This window comes from Balearica regulorum, chromosome 4, assembly GCF_011004875.1.
Source record: "Balearica regulorum gibbericeps isolate bBalReg1 chromosome 4, bBalReg1.pri, whole genome shotgun sequence".
NCBI classification, from domain to species: Eukaryota; Metazoa; Chordata; class Aves; order Gruiformes; family Gruidae; genus Balearica; species Balearica regulorum.
The window spans coordinates 72,830,420-72,850,698 of record NC_046187.1 but is presented as its reverse complement, the minus strand read 5'-3'; the positions used below and the strand labels follow the sequence as shown (position 1 = coordinate 72,850,698).

The 20,279-nt window shown below is 42.1% G+C and overlaps 2 protein-coding genes across 4 annotated transcripts in view; both read right to left on the bottom strand.

Moving 5' to 3' along the window:
• POLN (DNA polymerase nu) overlaps positions 1 to 564 on the bottom strand; it is a 134,176-nt gene extending 133,612 nt beyond the window's left edge. The window contains exon 1 of the mRNA XM_075752671.1: positions 447 to 564. The gene's annotated coding sequence lies outside the window, so the exon portion shown is untranslated. The remainder of the gene's footprint in view (positions 1 to 446) is intronic.
• An 8,582-nt stretch (positions 565 to 9,146) lies between these two features.
• The window catches only part of MXD4 (MAX dimerization protein 4), a 38,212-nt gene continuing 27,079 nt past the window's right edge, over positions 9,147 to 20,279 (bottom strand). For 2 of the 3 annotated variants that reach the window (XM_075752667.1, XM_075752669.1), the window contains exons 4-6: positions 16,087 to 16,201; positions 12,951 to 13,110; positions 11,691 to 11,936 (exon numbers count right to left, since the gene is read on the bottom strand). In XM_075752667.1, the coding sequence (XP_075608782.1) occupies positions 11,788 to 11,936; positions 12,951 to 13,110; positions 16,087 to 16,201 (424 nt within the window). In that variant the 3' untranslated portion in view covers positions 11,691 to 11,787. Of the gene's footprint in view, positions 11,937 to 12,950; positions 13,111 to 16,086; positions 16,202 to 20,279 lie in introns of all 3 variants that reach the window. The other variant, XM_075752668.1, reaches the window with a different exon arrangement.

The window sequence follows — 20,279 nt, the reverse complement described above, 5'->3', positions numbered from 1 at the left end:
TCCATGGTAAAAAAGGGCCGTTGTCAAAATAAATAAATAAAAAAGAGTGCACGTAGCTTCACGTATGTGTACGCAGATCATTAAGGCGCGCTGACAATGTCGCTCAAGCCGTCTTCAAACACTAAAAATAGTATCTTCGGACCCCTGAGGAAGGTACCCACCATCCCCGGCCCCAGCACGGTGACGCCCGATCGCTAGAGCCACCTCAGCCCGCACGAGTGGGCCCCCCAAGGGCTTTCTCCCAACGCTGACGAGCCCAAACACCCACCTGGCCAGGTCCCAACTCTGGGGCAGCTGCCACCTACAAGCCTCAAGGGGAACTCAGCTAAGAGCTGACCCCACGCAGGACAGGGCGGGACAAGGAGACAGAGGGGACAGGGGACGCTGAGGTGACTGTCCCCCTCCCGGTACGAGCGAGCCCCGACCCCACATCACTCGATACTCACCACAGGACTCTGCTTCAGCGACTGCACGGAGAGGAGGGGAGAGGAGAGACCCAGAAAATGGCGGGAAGACTGAGGAAACGCGTCGGCAGCGTCCCCGCCCCAGGCAGTGAGAGCCGGGCCCGAGCCCCGCGCGGAGGGGGCGGGGCCGCCGGCCGTTAGCAGAGCCAACGGCTCGAAACGCCCGCCACGCGCTAGTCTCGCGCAGCCTCCCCGCCCCAGAGGGCAGCACGCCACCGCTCAGCCGCAGACTGCGCCTGCGCGAACACGCCTCTCCCCCCCGTTCGCCCGCAGAGCCGCCCGCGCACGCGCGCCTCGCCCACCTCGCGCCAATGAGGGGCGAAGGGCCGGCGCTGGCCAACCTCAACCTCCGCGTAGGCCCGCTGACCAGTGGCGTCACGTGAGCGGGAGACCGGCGGCGGGGTGGGGCTCTGCGCGGGGAACGGGGGCGGGGTCTGGGTTTGCGCCGCGCGGAGCGGCCGTCTTTCCCCTCAGGGGGAGTCGTCTGACCGCCGCCGCTGGGAGGGCTTCGTGCGGCTGCGCTCTGTTCCCCGGCCGCAGCCTGGGACCGTTCGTTCTGGGGCCCATTGCGGCCAGCTCGTTGGAGACTTGACTACGATTTGACGTTGCTCAGCTTTGACCAAAACCGGGCCTCAAGAGCTGTGTGTCCACCAGCCTCCCGGAAGCTGAGAGACATGGCTGGCGTGGCCACTTCTACGGCCCCTCTGTCCACAATTGCTGTATTAGTGATTTATCCCTGCTTAGTCCTTTTAGTATTTTGTCATGGAGTTTATGTCTGTGAATTTGCCTAATGCCTTTTTGAACCTGCTGATACCCTCCAAAACTTCACAAGGCAACAAATTCCAGGATGTCACTACATGCTGCTTAGAAAAACACTTTCTTAATTGTTTTTAACCCTCTCCTAATCCCATCAAATGATTCTTTGCTCTAATGTTGCAGGATTTGGTGAATACCACCTCTGCACTTATCCGCAGCTTTCTAAATAATTCAGAAGCCACAAATAAATTTCCCTTCAGCTCTGCCCTCTCCACTTCGGAGAGTTCTGAAATTTGGCTTCTGTAAAGCAAGTGCTCTGTTCCCCAATGATTTCAGTTGCGTTCCTCTGTACTTTTATAACATCACTGTGGTTTGCTTGAGGTGCAGAAACGAGATGGCACACGCTCCTCCGGGTGTGGGTGCCCCAAGGTTTCCTACAAAATCCTTGTTTCCGATGCCCTTCCTTGTGATGCTCCCTGTTTTCTCGGCTTTTTGGCTGCTGCTGCTCACAGACCCACCAGAAAGCTCTGGGCAATGATTGCGGAACCTCTTCTGCATCGCGAGGGCTGGTTCAGAGTTGAACATCGTGTAAACTTTTCACTAAGTTTGAGCATCCTTTGTCAGCCACTCGAGGTTAGCCATCTTCGTTTCCTGCTTACATTTCAAGTGCCATGTTTTTCAGAGCTTTCCTGCTTGCCTCGTGATTCCCTCCTTAACTTTCTCATTGAGTCGTGCAGGGGGGAGGTTTGGGTCACGGTTTTCTATTTGCATCAGACATTGTACCTGGGCTTCTAGTCCAGTATTTTTTAAGCCTTCTGGGTGTTTGTAGACATCTTTTGAACTGCTCATTTAGGGTTTTCTGGCATTTTTGCACATTTTTGCATAGACTGTTGTCTTAAAATTGAGTATCACTTTGCTTTATTTGTCTTGCTCTTTCTTCTGACAGTGTTAAGCTTAATTATATTGTGGCTGCTACTATGGAGCAGCTCACCCACTAATAGCTCGAATTAGATCCTCTGTGCTCCTGAAGACTAAATTGAGAATGGCGTTTTGTTTTTTTTCTTCTTGTGGTTTCTAAGGCCAGTTATTCTAGAAGGAAATCATTTATTGCATCCAGAAATGTTATCTCTACAGTTCACCCTGATGAGGCATCAACCCAGCCTGTATGTGGGTGGCTGAGCCCTCCCACCACATGTCCTAAATGTGTAGCAGCTTCTCTAATCTCACTTAATGCAATTGTTGAAATGAATCAACACAGGGAAATGAGCAACCTGGCAGCTCGGCACAGCTAAGACTAGCCTGCATGAGGTTTTCTAGATGAAGATCAGCACCTGTATTGCCTGCAAAGTGCCGTATGTTGATTTCTGGTATCGTGGTCTGTGCAAGACATTTTTAAATTAAACCCTGACCTGGCAGTGAGTTCTCATGGGTAAAAAGAGCTGTAGTGTTGAATTCCTCCCCATCAGATTACAGCCTGATATGCAGCTGCAATTTAGGCTAGCTGAAGTTTTCAAATCGTCTTGCAGACAGAGTGCATTGCGTCTTGCCGATGGGGAAGGAACAAAAACCTTTGCTAGTTTCTTTCATAAGATGAAGCCATTTCAGTTCAGTCAGTTACTTGCACTAAAATCAACTTGTCCTACAGAAGTATTTTGGAGTCTCATCCCTCACAATATTGTTTCCTTTTAATTTCATAAATATCAGTGCTACTCATGTAAAAAATGCTCAAGTAAAAGCAAATTTTAAACACCTAGAAAACTCTAAAATTCTCCTGGCCTGAGAGAAATTCAGCTCTGTGACTGAAGTCCACAACCTAGACGAAAGAAGACACATCTGAAAAAAAGATCATCTATCTTTTGCCTATCCACTTGTCTATCTGGATTGCTGCAAGTAATGCCTTCAGTTCTCTGCGTGATAGTTCCTTTCCTTCCTTCCAGACTCACACACATATGATGTCCCACCTCCCTCATGGCCTTTCACGAAACCTACGTGCCCATCTGTTTAGCTGGGCAAGCAGGACTATATGCTCGTTCTGCAGCTGGTTCAGAGCTACATGTGTGCTGGCACTGGTAGCCACCTCTCAAAAGAGTGAAGAGCTGAACTGGACCAGCCTTTGGTTATGGTCAGTGCAGGAAATGATTTATTTCTCTTTCTACCCAGACATGGAATTTTCCTGGAAGTTTTCACCACGGATTATCACTGTAGCTTCCATCCTATCTCTGCTTTGTCAAATTTGGTGAAAATTAGCCTGAAGGTTGAAAAGTTATCAAGGAAAGGAGGAGGGGAACAGATGGACGAAAGAGGAGTTGACAGACAGCATGATCTCATAATCCCCGCTGGCATAGGAATTCAGGCTAGAATTGAAATATTTTAGGTCAGAACATTGTGCACTTACTTAAACTTCTCATTTTGAAAGAACAAGCCCATAATGTGAAATAAATTTTCATTTGTTAGACCATCAATCGGCTTTGAGGGCAGAGATTAAACAACAGCCTTCTCCTACAAACACGTTACAAACCTATCTTCGAAATTTCTTACAGCCCCTTTCCCCACCCAGCCACAGCCCCGAGTGCTTCAGGGTTTGCTTTTGCAGCTCCTTATGGGTCAAGATTGTTTTACTCCAGTTCATTTTTTTTCTTGGTTGTGCTCAGTCAAAACATAATTAAAGGCTTACCTTACCCTTTTTTTCCATGCTAGGAGCAGTTTTGCATCTGTGTCTGGGAACCAGAGAGGTTGCTTAGATAACATGTTGCCTTTACAAGCCATTTTATGGTGGATTCCAGCAGATTAAGACATAGACATTTCTGGAAGGGTGTCTGCAAGCTCTGCACTATTCCATCGATGCCATGTTACATTTGTTCCACTGCAAAGTATGACATCATTGTGCCTGATACCTCAGAGAGAAGCTATCAGTTACCCATTGGCCAAGGCTGTAAAAAATGGCCGAGGAGTGCAGTTGCCATCATCTGGGCATTGCAGCTGGCCGGTATAAACCCTCCCACTGGGATACATCTGCCAGATAAAAAACTCTTATAAAAGTGTTTTGCTCAATATTGCTTTATAGGGTTTTGGGTTGGTTTGTGAAAAACAAAACAAAACAAAAATGAAGAGAGAAGACATGGAAATAAGTTTTGAGCTGATGAGCTGCAACAGTGCAGAAGCTTTTTCATTTTGCATCATACTGCACATCTGTGCATAGCAGCAGCAGCTGCAGATTGCTGGAGTACCAACCACTCTTTGGAAACACCCTGTCCTAAAAGGTAGTTCATTGCTTTAAGCAAATTTATGTTCTGAATTAAGCGCAGCTTTTGAAGTGCCATGTGAACTTTTATTATAACCAAGTCAGAAGACAGAAATTTGGCACCAGCTTGCTTTCTCTCACAAGCACATGTATCTTCTCTCCAGAGGAACAGCAGATTTCATTCTGAGACCTTGTATTCCCAGAAAAGCAGGTCAAAGCGATTAGTTTTCTTCAGCTTTGTTGGATTCAATGCCATAAATATAAAAGAAGGTCCTACACGTTTGGGCCAACACTACTAATGTATTAAGGCATATGATGCACAAGGTTGGTTGTTTTGGGTTTTTTTTCCTAGGAAATTCTTTGTTTACTCTTCTGTAAGACTATCCTATATTGGATTAAAAACCCGAGCGGGGCTGATCAGCCGGGCTGTCTGCAAATGGGTTTTGTTTGTAAGAAACTGAACCTTTGTGTGGCAACATACGCCAGAACTCAGCAGGGGCCTCGGTGGGGTCTGTGAAGGACCAGCCTGATCCTTCTCGCTTCCTTGCTGTGCTCCCTCTCTCCCATCAAATTCCAGCCAGCTCCTCCCCAGTGGGGCAGCAGTTCCTTTGCACAGCAGTGACACAGCAGAATGAGCTTTTGGGAGGGAGGGAGGGAGGGAGGCTTTTATAGACCTGCGTCCTCAGCCTGGGGAGCGGAAAATCATAGTGGGCAAAAGGGAATCAGCCTCCTACCAGCAGCAATCCAAACACAGCTCTTCTGGCAGCAGGAATACCCGCCCTCCACTCCTCCTCTGTCCACCACACCATAATCCTACCGTTCTTGCCGTGCCATGGTCCTTAAAAACACTAGGTAATTCACAGTCTCTAGAATAACAATAACTGAGAACTTTGCCATTGAAACCACTTTAAATTACCTCTTTTAGAGGAAGCTGATGGTTATATCATCATGAATTTAATTACAATTTAAGGCTCTTTTCCATTTAAATAGGCTTTGACAAAACATTTTCATCCTGATAGGCAAGGCAAGCTTCTGGACTTTAATAGTAATATTAAATTTGAAACATCCATCACTAGCAAAATGAGGAAACTTACTTTTCTCATAAACAAATGATAAGACATTACAAATATCAGGAAAGAAGCTGTACAGGTCATAAACTGTACAGGATTGACAAAAATAGTGCCACCACATTTGTCATAATTCTGTTACCCCATGCAAATCTTTCTTGAGCTGAGAAAAGTGGTGCTGTCCCAAAATATATCACTGCTAAATGTTTATTATAGCTTTTGTCCTCTTGGAGATACAATAAGCTAGTGATGTGCTGGATTGTATTTTATACTTATTCTGTGATAGTGGTCATTTCAAAGAAAGCTTTGATTAAAAAAATAGTTTACTATGCTGTGCACATGAGTATTTTTACTGATTCAGCAGGTCAGCTTATTTGAATCAAACATGAACATATTGGCAAACTACTCGCCATGATTTCGGCTACAAACTACTAATTCTGTATTTTAAAGACATCGCTGTATTTAAATGCAACATGCTTGACAAACAAACAAGAACCAGCGGATGTCACACACTACAGCTGAGAGTATAACAATGCAATTTGCAAAAGCTTTTCAGTTCTGTCCCTCCTCTCATCTCTCCTAGTAACAAACTAAAATGCTTTTTTCTGTCTGGCTGTACATCACTTGCGATGTGACTTTCATATTCGACAAAATACACAAGCAGGACGTGTACACTGCCTTTTAACGCCATTTTTTCCTATTTTGTGCAGAGCTGGAGTGATTTCAAGTATAACTACTTAGAACAGACACTAATGCATTTCAGTTTGCACTTTTACAGGTTGATTTGTCTTCAGAAATGTAATAGTGGAAATTTATACAACACCCGTGGTTAGAGACAAATAACTTTAATGACTATTGGGGTTGCATTGGGCCAACATATGTAAAAGAACTTTAATTTAAATAGCACTCCAACCTTCATACCATACTATTAATTTGAATTGCTAAAAACTCAGTGAGCTCCTTGTGAAAGTCACTAAGCCTATATGAAAAGATTTGCAAAGAGAAGAAATGCTATACACAAATCCCAAATGATGAAAAATTTAAAAAACCTGAAAACCACAACAAAAATGTATAAAAAATTGTGTTTATATTATGACGAGATAATGATACAACACAATAGTCTGTGCGCTACAGAATGTAGCAAGCACCATGTACGTGCGTACAAATGAATCTGTACAGTGTAATACATCTCACGGACACGAACCACTCGCTAACAACACCTTTAGGTAACAGTTTGACCCGTAAACAGCAGAAGGCTCTGTCAGTGCTTCACATGCACCAAAATGTGATCACTTAAAAATCCGTATCGCGCAGACCCTTTCAATGACATAAATCATGTGTAACCACATTTTAACGCCTCTCGTGCAAAATGGAAGGAAGACATTCTGAAACTGGCTCTGCATTGCCAACAGCCCCTGGCTGGCCGTGCCTCCCTGGGAACCCTCTCCTCGGCTTAATTACAACACTGCAGATGATAGAAACAACAGCCGTGGTGACCAAATGGTTTCTGATATTTTCTGTTTCATGTATCCCCTGTGGTTTAGTTCTAGGTAGTTACACTACACTCTTGGACGTTTCTTTTGCAGCTACCAATTAACAACAGTGCATTTAGTCAGTATAAGGAGGGAGTATGGCTCTTCCTTAAGAGTATCTAAAGGGATTAGAATGTCCTTCCACCAACTTTGGAAAGTGCAAGTTAGTGGATTAAATATCAACTGGCTCTTACTGCACACAAACCCAATGGCCTCTAGTAGTAAAAAACCCAAAAAACCTGCCCAGATTTCTGAAACAGTATTTAGTTTTGCAGACATTCCTTTATCAACACCATCACAAAATAAAAGTGTATAAAATTAATATTCCTTGATTAAAAGCTGTGATGATGTGGTTCTTTTCAAAAATGCGTTTCTTTTCCACAGGGCTGATCTGCGAGGATGATAAAATTCACCAATAATTACCAGTCTGCTATAAATGTGGTAGAATGGTGAAAGAGATCACCTGTCACATAGCAGAGCGTGCTGTAAATACCTCCAAGAAAAGCAGAAGTACATCCTGCGGCTGAACACGCCCCGGGGCTCGGAGCGGGAGCAGGTCTGCAGGCTGAACTCATGCGCACACAACTTCACCTCTTTCTGTTTCCCAGTTCTCTTCGGGCATTTAAGTTCATCCACTGAAATGGGTTATGCACAGTGCACAGTAGGATGCTCAGAATACCGGTATTTATCACAGTAATTTATTTGTAGATCAATAACTTTTTTTTTTTTTACAAAATGATGATAGGTTGTGTGTGGTACAGCTGAACCCGTAAGTCATCAATGTCAACACAAATATCACTGTTTAAGGTCAGTAAAAGTCTTAATTCTTTAAGTTGGATGTAAATTGTATTAGACTTCAATTCTTTTTCTTTTTCCACTCCAACTCTTACACTAAGAAATTAGTACTTAGGATAGAAACTCATCTGTAAACACCAGCTGTAAAACTGTCCTTCTGATTGATAGATTTTTGGGGGCCTTTTATTTCTGCTTCCATCTGATGGACCTCACTCTGAACCGAGTTTGGTTTTGCAGAAGACAAGACAGGATCCAGGTTCTGGGTAGCAATGTGTTGTGGAGTTTCTACTGGCCAAACCCTGCTCTTTTCAGAAGATAAATAAACCAGCTGCAATGGGCCAGGGGGGTACGTGCTGGGCAGAGAGAGGATGGGCGTGAAGAAGGATTCAGCCTCTGAACTGCAGTGGAGAATCTGCAGAAAAAGCTAATGATTTCAGGCTGGTTTATTTATGCCTCTCTCCTGCGATGGCAGAGAGTACACTCATGGAGCTAGAGGAAGAGCTAACCCAGGAGCAAGGAGGAGGCGTACATCCTCCCGACACCTGCATGCCGCAAGGGAAAACCCTTCCTTTCCTCTCCCACCAGGAAACAGGCCAAACCTCTACATCTCCATAAAAAGAACTTTGTGATGACTTCATCTCGCCAGAGCGTTTTCCACAGAGGAAAAGACCTAGCAGCTCTGTAACCTTGTCCGTACTCCTTTTCCCATGGAGCAACCGCACAGAAGATATATTAACCCAGCAGTGGTATCTCCTCACGGGCTAAAAGCACGGTCACGACACAATGGCAGAGCTGCCAAGGCAGTGATAGCATTTCATCTGGCAGCAAGCACTATGCTTTTCGCAGTCACACTGTGATTACAGATACAGTTGCATGCGTGCACATGGATGCACGCGTGCATACACACACGGAGCACGCACACAAATACCCAGCTTAAAAAAATTAAGAAAACTAGAGCACGCTTTGCATCCCAAGGTGCAAAGCTGCAGGTGGATGATGTCCCTACAGGAATGCCGGAGCCCAGATTGCTGCGGCGGGTGGGCCGGGGCAGGGCTGGACCGTAGCACTGCTCGGAGGGCAGGCAGCCACCAAACACCTGAAAAACTTCTGCTGTTGCCCTCCGCTGGGCCGCTGCTGTCCAAGCTGCAGAAAATGGGGCTCTGCCTGAAAATACCACCTTAAATTGGGCTGTGCTTGAGAGAGAATGACACAGGCAGTACGGTGTCATTTTTCTTTACTGGTGTAATAGCCTCCAGCTGTAATAACTGAAAAAGTAAAAACAAATAAACCCTTTTTATTTCCACTCAAGATTATTCGAGTAATTTTTATTGAAAATATAAGATCTACAAAGCCATGGATACCCAGCGTGGAAGAACTCATTAAGTTAGCACATTCATCTTTAAAAGGAAAATTTCAGGTCGACCTAAGGTACAATAATGTTCAATTTAAAATCTTGTTTTTCCTTCTGTAAGTTTCAAATCTCTTTTCATTGGAGGTTCTGTGCAAGAGCTGCTTGTCATGAAAGGAAACACTTTACAATTCATGAATGTGTTCATTATATAATAAATGAACAGCAACAATATACTAGCCTTTTTTTTTTTCCTGTTAACAGTCGTGTGTTAAAGTAAACTCTTTTTTTTTTTTTTTTTTTTCCATGATTTGGAAATTAGTTACATATGCACCAAAGGAGCTAGTAATTTCTGCTGCTTGTCAGCTACACACAATGAGTATATTGCTGTGTGCTTTCCCCAACAACGAGGATTTTAGTAATATGCAAGGTGTATAGAACATAATACCAAAACCTGCATCACAGAAAAGGTTAATTGTTTTCTTATTCAGCTGCCAGAGTTTATAACCTTAGGCCCCTCCCCAGAGCCAAAGTAGGGGCGGCCGTCCATTAGGTTATGTAAATTAAACATATATGTTTTCCTTGTTGGCAAGTTCCAAGCAGTAAGCGAGAGTGCAAACAAGGATCTGTAAGCTGCCACAAAATGTATTCATATTTCTACTCCGTGTTGTAAGAGCCAAAGGGAGGACACGTATGTCAGATGTTGAAAGAACAACTGAATCTTTGTTTTTGATCATTATGGTCAGTCTGTCATGAGGTCTTGTATCTGAATGCTAAAAATGGCACCACATTCGGACATCCCATAGACTTACACAGTATGTTTGCATTTCCCTAGCCACCGAGCGCTGGTCTCACAGAGACCCTGACTTTATAAGCTAACAAAATACAGATTCGGGTGCTGAAGAACCCAAGGGAGGGCTTATACAAAGACAATTAACCCTCGCACCAAAACCTAATTTTATGATTTTACTTAAAGCCACACTGAATCAGTTGTGAGAGGGTGAAGATATAAATACACCTCTCTGCTTCATCCATAAGAAGGTCGACAACTGACCATTCAGAGAAACGGTCTGGAAACAAAGCTTAGTTGTCCTTTAAACAATGAAAAGGAGAGGCATACATAAATGGTCACCAAGGCACAATATGACAAAGGTGAAGAGTCCCTGAGACTCTGGTCTGGGTCTGTACCATTCCCCTCCCTATACAAGTAAATGAGAACATTTAGGAAAATATAATACAAAATCTCTTACAGGAAATATAGACTACACTTGCTAAAATCACTTCCCTAAAAGTGTTTATAGCTTTTTTCTTTTTTTCTTTTTTTTTTTCTTCTTTTTTTTTTTTTTAAAAGACCTTCTTTAAACAGATAATGCAAAGACTGGTCCATTTTTTTCTTACCCGGCAAGCCAAGCTCTAATGACTTCACTAAGCAGAAGTTGTATTAAAATACATCTTCATAGTATTGCTACAATTTGGGTAAATACGTTCTGAACAGCTTGATGAGTACTAAATAAACTTTGCTGTTTTACAGCATACTTTTTTTTTTTTTGCACTTTTTTAAGAATAGAAAATGCAATTATAGTGTGCAAAAGAAAAAAAGATTAATTATCTTCTAGCTGAATACTGTAATTTTAAGCCATGCCTTCCATAAAAATGTATTGACATGTGTAAATAGAAGAAAAGAAAAAAAAATGCAAGCAAACAGAGATTTCATTTCCTTGCAAGGAAAAATTAACTATCACAAACTGGATCACTTGAGTTCTGTACTCTTCAGACAAAGAAATGAAAAAAATCAACCCAAAAAAACCCACTGAAATGCTTCATATGTCATCCACTCCACGATAACAGGTTAAAACTGCAGTGTTGCTCTCTACTTAGTCCCATTAACATGGAGAGAATGATTTGCTGCTGGTTGGATATTGAATACAAAAGAAGCAAAAGAAAGTTGAGATCATCCCACATGAAGTCATTATTAGAGCTGGCTTTTCCCCCGTTTTGAAGTACAGTAGTGACTTGTAAATATGACCTTTTATAAAGGTCATCTGAGATTTGAAGATTTATCTGCCTGCTTCACCCAAACAACTGCGGAAAGAATTCATTCTATAGAGCCCACTATATATGTTTTGGGGTGTTTTTTTCATGGAAAAAATACCACAAAAAAGTAGTTTTAGGTTTTCGTATCTCCGAATCACTAACACATTGTAGATAGCGTTTATTCTTCCATGTTTGAAAATGGTCTCTGCAAAAATCAAAATAACTGTCAAACTCCCTTACGCCATGCTTCCAACAGTTTGAATTTAATACTTCTCGAATGGAATGACATCATTTATTTTCTTAATTTGCAGTATGGCTACATCAAGCTAGCTTTAAGTCACAACTGTACCTAACCACAGTTCTCTGCAGCAAACCCATGATTTACAATATCTAATATTGTGGTTACAGTGCAGGGAACCGTGGGTAAGAAACCTCCATGTCAGAGTACTGTGGTTGGGGTTTCCCGGAAGAGTGGCAGTTGACACCTCTGGAATATTCATATATAAGTGCTTCAGTCAGATGGTCCTGAGTCGAAGGGGTAACTCAGGCACTATGAGAGCCTGGCATTCAGTCTGCGGGAATGTGTGTAACCTCCGTCACTCGAACCGCTTTGCAAACTGTAGTGGTCTTCAGCATCACTGGCACTTCCAATACTGTCCATTTCACCCGGAGTAAACTCCATTCCTTCAATGTCTACTTCTAAAGGAAAGATAAGAAGGCGCATTTTGAGAAAGGCAGCGGTTGTAGCAAGTAATCATGGGCCAGTGTTGCCTATGTCAATCAATGTTCAGGTGAAACCTGAATCATACTACATTTTCTGTAATTTTAAAAAAAAAAAAAAAAAGGAACAGTAATTTGTGAGGAAAGGATCATCTTGTCCACCTGAGAATTAAAATCCCTTCTGTCCTCAGCCACATAAACACACTGCATGACATCAGTACCAAATGCTGTCACAGAACTGTTCCAACCTGCGCACAGACACTGATCTTAAAAAAAAACAAACCAAAAAAACAGTCGTCAGAGGCCACAATACTGCAGCACCGTTCCTGGTAATTCCAACCTATACAGGTGCTGGCTAGTAGCGACTGTGGAGCAGCCATCTGTCCACCGGTAACTGCACCGTGACCGACAACTCATCTCCCATCGGCCCTGGAAAAGTCAGTCTGTGCGAGCATTCAGGCACAGAAAAACTTCAAGTGAGAAAGCAAGAAATGGTGACAGGCAGCTTGAAGAGCTCTGTCCTAAATGAGAACCAAATGCAGAGAACACTTGGTGATCATTACACAGGAAATATCTTAAAATTTCACAATAAATGATGTGGAATTAATTTATTCACACAAATGAACGAAGACCAATAAGATATTTTTTTTTCCCCAAGAAGAAAATATTATGCCAGCCTTACCAATAAATACACTAACACTTCAGAACATTAAATGGCAATTGTTTAAAAAACTGGCAAAAATGTGCAGTATAAATAGCTTTAAAAATACATGCAGTATTAATAGCTTCAAAATTGATTAGAAAAAAGAGCATTTTTCAAAGAATGTAAAAAAGATGCAGTAGGTTTTTATTCTGCAAATCACATAATGGAACAATTTTGTCTGGGTTTTGTTGAAAGCTTGATTTTAGTTCTAAATAAGGTTTTCTTGCTTCCCTACTTCCCTTTTCCTTCCTGCTCCCGCAACACCCCTTGGGAAGCCCTCCTTCAATTACCTTGTTCAGAGTCAGTGGATATTGTTGATCCCATACTGTCAGTGCGGATACGCTCCATGCCCTGCACGGATAGCTGCTCCAATCTGCGTTTGAGGTAGCGGTGTTCCCGCTGTAATTGTTCTTTAATATTTAGAGCTTTTCGGTCCTGTTCTTCCAATTTCTTAAACAGAGAGAAAGATGGTAAGCCGACAGTTTTTACTCATGTTAAAACATAAGTAACTTAAGTTCTCCTTATAACAGTAATTTTAAAGCAATTTAAATATTTTAATTTAAAATTAAATTTTAAATTTTGAATTTTTTGTTCCCAATCTGTAAAGGTCAGCACAATTTAAGCAGGCTAGGCCAGACCTGAATTTATTTCACAGTAAGATACACGGATACGGGGCAGGGGGGGAGAATAAATCCCTCAGAGGCTCTTTTGCCACTAGCAGACATTCCTCAGCTAAAGCCGAACTGTTGTTGCCTTGGTTGTGGGGAATATTTAAATTATTTTTTCAGGCAAAACTGGCATCATCTTTGATAACGAGAGCACTGCTCAGGTTTCAGTCAGAACGTAATGCCTCTTTAGGTGAAAAAAGAGACTTAGCACCATAAAGGAACCGCTGCCAGCCTCCTGAGTGCTCTCCCTACCGCAGGCCATGGAAATTTTTACCATTTAAAAAGCTTCATTAACACTAAGCAGTGTTAATTATATACAGTAGGATGAATTTACTAACAATTCCCTTTATTCTTGCTTTTTTTTTTCCCCTTGAACTTCTGCAGAGCAAATACAGTATTTCTGTGATAACCTCCTACAAAATCAGTGGTATTAATCCAAAACTTCTCAGCAAACAGCCTGTGAAGTGCATCCTTCCACGCATCTACCTAAAATCTCCCCTCTGCTTGACTAAAAGAAGATATTGATTTTGGAAATAAAAAAAATACTTCCCACTCAGTAAAATGTGCTGCACTGTTGGTCCAAATGCAGTAACAGACACAGGATCTTTTCAGATTTCAACTGAACCCTCGTCCAAATTCCTGACAGCCATTTAAAAAAAAATTGACTATATAATTAGGGAAGAAAGTGTAATGAGTATGATGGGATCAAAAGCAGGAAGGACACACAAATCAAAACACCTTATATTATTAAAAAAAAAATAATCTGATTAAGCAAATTACAGGTTGTAGCAGTAAAAGCGCTTATAGGAAAGACCAAATTTCTCTGTGAGCTGTGTTTACACGACCACTGAGATTGAGGAGATGTGCAGGGAGTGAATACAGCTGCTGACGATTCCTCCCTAACATTTGAATGAACCTGTGCTTGTTTCTCTGAGGAGAGCAGAGTGGGGCAGTGCACAGCAAACCACAAGCAAAATAATTTCAGAGATTTTGCTGTTGCAGTGCAAGCCTAAAAGCAAAAGTATTTATCTTTGAAAAAATAACTGACGCTATAGAACTGGGCAGTTTCCTGGCTGAATGAAATGTAACTTCTGCAGCGTGGTGTTCTCCTCCCAGGCAACACACTATGTAGATACACCTCATACGTGGATACACAATGTTATAATAAGACAACGGGTTGGTATATCCATGTACACAACAAACCAAATGTGCCTGATTGATTGATCAGATTTCCTTTTCCTGTATTTTCGTGGCTGTAATCCTGAACTCTAACAACTATTTTAGGAATGAACTCAGTGATTCATAACCAGGAGACTCAAAATCATCCAATCTTTCATGGCAAGTTTAAATATATGGGGGGGGGGGCGTGGTGTGAAAAGTTCAAAACTAATGACTGTATTAGAAATGGCAGACAGGCACTGCCATGCTCAGGCAGTGGCCTGACAAAAAGGAGCAATTAAGTGACAACCCAGTTAGGGTAGGTTCAGTTAAAATCTTAAAAAGAAAGCTAAACTTCAGTTTCAGTTTTCAGAAAATGAGTTTTTGGTACCGTGCACAATGGACTTGGACAGAATCTGTTCCTAGCTTTTTTTATCAGCAGCTGAAATGGTAACTACACGGCTAATCTCTCACACTTGCCACTTGTAAAAACAGTTTTTCGATTTGTATGCATAAGCCCATGATAGGGGGGCAGCCCAAGACAAAAACCACATGCGGTGCCTTTCACGCACGTTAGCCTGAATTATAAACAAGAGGCCAAAATCTCAAACTGCAAAAACAGGGGTTGCCCAGCTGGAGTAAATGTGCTTACAAGAGCTACAGAAGTAGCTCAGTAAACTTGTTCACAAGAATGGTTTTGCTTAAATTAATCTTTAATTCTTCATATGAATTACACCCGTTTCTGCAACTGTAATGAATCTTAATACTGTACAACAGGAGGCTGTTCTCCAAAATACTCCAAGATTACTGGCAGTGTTCAACCTCTCCTGACACTTTTCTTGACCTGTTTCCCTGTAACACTGAAAAAATTACAATCCTGGATGCAGCAGCACAAACGTGTTCTTTACCTTTTACATTTGAATACCTTTTTATCTAATTTCTGCATATAACCCTGTTTCCCTGAAAACTACAACAGTGAAAATGGGAGTGAAGGTGTCTTTGGGGAGAGGAGGCCTAAGAAGTAAATCCCTTTGAATCACCTGGGTTGGTTTTGGTTTTAAACTTGTTACCCCCATGAAACATGCGAGGGGAGCAGCAACTAACAGGAGATTGCATTTCATTTTTGGTTTATTTTAAATGATTGTCGAATGCTGCAGGATCTGGTCATCACGATGTGGGATAAGGCTTAACTAGTAGCTATAATCCCTCTGACTCCATTAATTTTTTTGATCATGAATGGATCTGGCTTTTTACGTGGAAATCAATGCAGTACAATGCTACTTGGCTCAGTCCTTAACAAATAAATCTATTAATCAAAGAACAGCTTTGATTTTTTTTTTTTTTAAATACAGTGTAAACCATTAGTAACTAAGCAGAAATCCAAAATTGCCATTTTATGTATCTGAGACCGCAGGGTAAATTGCAAAACACAAAACCTTGATACTGTGACTGAAATCCTTGCAACTAATGAAGGCCAATATATCCAGAAGATTGGACATACGGATATGGATTTTGTGTGAAAATTAGCTTCCTCTCTATGGATACACATTCTGGAAGATTCTGGTTTAAAAGAAATAGAAATATGGATGAATGTTTTTACCTTGATATGCATCTTAGCTCTTTTCAACAGACTTAGAGTGGTGTGTCTGGTGCTGTCCGGCCCAAGAGGCACAAGCTGTTTTAGCTGTTCCAAATATAGCCGGAGTTTAGCCCGCCTGAAATTATTAAAAACAAAGAGCGTTGTAGTAAAGTTGCACCCGAACAGCACATCCTATATGCAAACACCATCTGCTTGCAGGATCTCTGTACAGAACTTGATTCAACGGTGGCTTCCTTTCCCCTCCCTTTGGCACGGTTTCAGACCGAAAGGTCACTTGAAACGCAGTAACGCTGCTTGGCACATGCAGATAGTGGTTTCATACCTATATTTCAAAGCAGTTTGCTCAGTCTGGTCAGTCGCATCTTAACGAAGGGGGAGTACGCTCAGAGATCTGAGAAATCCAGGCAAGGCTGAATCCAGGGCTGGGGTAAGGAAGAAAAACTGGGGCGTCACTCCAACCCAGTGAATTTTGCAGGCAGAGAGGGACCTGTGGGAGGGAGCAGGGAGGCTGCAGACCCCGATTCCCCTCTCCCCCCTTAGCCCTGCCTGATGCTGTAGGACACACTCCTGCTACGCGGGGCAAGGGCATCCAGGCAGCTCTGCACGGCTCCAAGCTGCTTCCAGACATGGTTTATCCATGTAAGAGGAAGGTCCTGATGCCCCTTCTCCTCCCATCTGCTGACCCACAGTCCCCCTGAGGAGGAGACGTTCCTCCTCTCACTGCACAGCCAGGACAACCTTTATTAGAGACACACAAGAGCAAATGTTTCCAGCCATATTGGGACCTGCTTGCTCCATTACTCCTTTGCAAGTAGCACTACTGCTGCTTTCAACTCTCTGGCCTGTGCTAATGACATTAAATCCAATGGTGAAAAGAAGATAAACAAAGTGATATGTCTACAGATACATGGTTTCCAAACATTTTGGCTGTCTTTGAGAAAGAGGTTGGCAATACAATAGCCCATAAGAGAGTTGCTTCAACCATCCAAAACCAGGCAGTGGCAAAGCACCAACAGTGCACGAGTGTGTTTCTATGGTTAAAGCCAAAAGAAAATCCCTCCTGGTTTTAGTGCACAATTCTTGAACAGGAATCCATACAAAATCACCTTTCGGTTTTGTAAAGAGATAGAAATGGATGCAGAAGCACTAACACGAGCAACATCTCTAACGTCTTCCTTTCTGCCAGTCTGTTACAGATTGAACAAAGTGGTGACCTGAGGCATGCCTACATCCCCCACAAAGCAGTAATAACCAGTGAAGCACGTCACAAGTGTGAGATGAATAATCATCTTTTTCAAATCTGCTCGATGCTGCATGAAGCAAACAAGCTTTGCAGGAAATTTAACGCTTCTGGTCAAGAATGAACTTTCTTTTGAACAAATCAGTTCAGAACAAGAAATCAGCATCAGTGTTTAAAATGCAGTTGAAGAGAATTTAATATGCACCAAATGACAAATTACACATGTGTAATTGAAATGATTAGTGTAATGTGAAAGCAACCTGAAAATTAATGGGAAAAAAAACCAAAGCAAAATAAAATCTAATTAAAATACAGTACTGTAACGACTACACACTCACACGTTTAGTTCTGGCTGCCTAGAAATCAGCAATGTATTAGGTAGCAATTCAAAGAGCATTTCTATAAAATTGTTAATTCTTTCTTCAAGCCACTTAGGGAAAAAAAATATTGGTGAAAATGTGATTCTCAAGAGAAAACTGATGACAGATTCTTTGTTTAGGCCTGGAGTTTGTTTTTAAAGGCAAGGCTCTAAATGTAACCATCTATATGCTTCTATTTAAACAACAGCTACAAAGATTGGGGTAAATATTCACAAAAATATGCCCATCAGATCACAGAGCACCTCTGTGGCTGCAAATTTAAACTGGAATCTAGTGTAAATAGATCCCAAAGGCGAAATACCAGAATTAGGGACTACTGCTATTTATACAGAAAATCCTAATCTGGTAAATTTTTATTTCTGTGTCTGTAATCTCTAACAATTGTCTGACTGGTTTTGTGTTTTAAATTAAAAAAAAACTTGCTTCAGGGAACTACATTGAATTAATCTTTTTGGGTTTTAAATGGCCTCTAAACACACACGCAATCATCTGCGTCACTCTGCACAACTTGCATGCAACTGTATTTAGACAGCTGACAAGAAAGTGGGGACTGAAGATAAAAGAGGATGTGGCAAGGAAGAGGACAAGAGTAGTATCCAAGTAGTAAATAGAGAGTTAAATACATTGAAATGGAACGATCAATATACTTGCAGTAATTACAAGTCTGATAAGGAATATAAAGAGCTGTTGATCTGAGATCTACTTAGTATTAATCCTGGAAAACATTAATGAAACCAGACTACATACTCAACTTATCTGCCTGTATTACTATCTGAAGCAAAGTCTGCTTACCACAGGGAGAAAATAAGGATTCAGTGCACTCCCTTACCATCAGCTGGGGAGTTAACAGAAATGTTACCAAGATCCAGACGGCACGGCTGTGTGTCTTTTTAAAGCACTAATTCTTTTTGTTATTTGCTGGCCAGGTAAAGCAGGACTTTAGAGAAGTGCCATGAAGAACACAGGTCTGAAGCTAAGAAGAGTATTTTCACTGACCAATGAGAAGAGTTAAAAAGAGCTAAATAAGGAAAAAAAATAAATGCTTTAAGTCATTCTCAGCACTACCAATTATTACTTACTAAAAGACCTGCTCTAACTTCACTTTTTTTTTAAGGGACTTTTTCTTTCATTTAATCACTCAGCACCTATGAAGCCATTAAAGATTTTAAAGCATAAGCTTTACATAGATCTTTACATAAACGCAGGCACGTTTATGTGGCTAATTCATATATTACAACAAAATAGCATAATCGATGCCATAGACTGTGAAGTAAAAAGAAAAAAAAAAAAGAAAACCAGCCCACCACAATTCCTGTGGTACTGGAGTAAATATCCCTACGTTTTTCATTTTGCAGATCTTAGAAAAAAACTGTAAGAATGTAAGAAAACATTTCAGGCATGTTATGTTAAAAGATCACACTAGCAGGAACAGGGGACTCAAACTTCAGAGCAGATAAGTTGTCGCGTACAGACTCTGCCAGCACTAATTTCTCTCTTTTTTTCTGCAGGGACCTGACAGCTTTCACTTTTCCTCGGCTGACTGTGACTGTTGGAGGAGGGAAAGGCACCCACAGAGGTAATCGCAGCCGGAGCCGCTTTGTGTTTTGCAGCTCATGCCTTAAATTCCACCTAGAAAATAAGCAAAAAAAGCAGCCTGGTCTCAGAGCAACGGGGTAACGATCTCTGTGCATGAAATGTGGTTGGAGTTTTGGTAATTATGCTCTGCTCCAGCTTCGAAACCTGACTGTTACACCTTCGCCCACACAAAGCATGGTGTCAGGCCAGGACACCTGGGTGCCTGCAGAAGCGGGCACTTTTCTCACCTCATGTGGATGCACAGAAATATCCCCGTCATCACTGCTACTGAATTTATCAGGGAAGGTAATGATCTAAAAAAACCCATCCAAAATCCAAATCCTCAAACCTGCAGCTCTCCGTTTTGGGTACAGCCCCACGCGTGGAGAGAGGCACGTGGGTGACCTGTCTCTGCTTTACCGCATTTTCCTTTCTGCCAGAAGACAAAGGGGTTTCAGATGTTCCAGACTTCAGTATTTCCCCATAAGGGAGCTCACAACACGATCCTATAAATCTGCATTATAGCTCTTGTAACGGTCAATAGAAATTAATTACTAAGCCCACAGATTTGGTCAGCGTTCCACAGCAGTGGCCACATCCAGGAGCGGTTGGGTGGCTTATCACGTTCAGATAAAGGACAACGTAACTTGTTGACAACTAACGTAACAGGAACCAGCTGGAATTCCCTTGAAGTGGTTTTAACTCCATGAAAGCTGTGATGGGCAATACTGGCAGGCATTTCAGAACCAGTAACAATGTGAACCCTAGAGCCCCACAACTTGGAGGGAAAAGCAGCCACACAGTGTTGTTAGGAACTTCTCTGTAGTACATCCACCAGAAGTTCATTTGAAGACCACTCCCTGACTCGGGTTCTCAAAGACTCCAGTTTGCTCCAGTCCTCAGCTATGGGAAGGCAGGAGCAATGCTGGGCAGAGAAGCTACAGTTCACCACTTCTCAAAAAAAGGCTGCCATGCAAAAGTAAACTAAGATCTTTGAC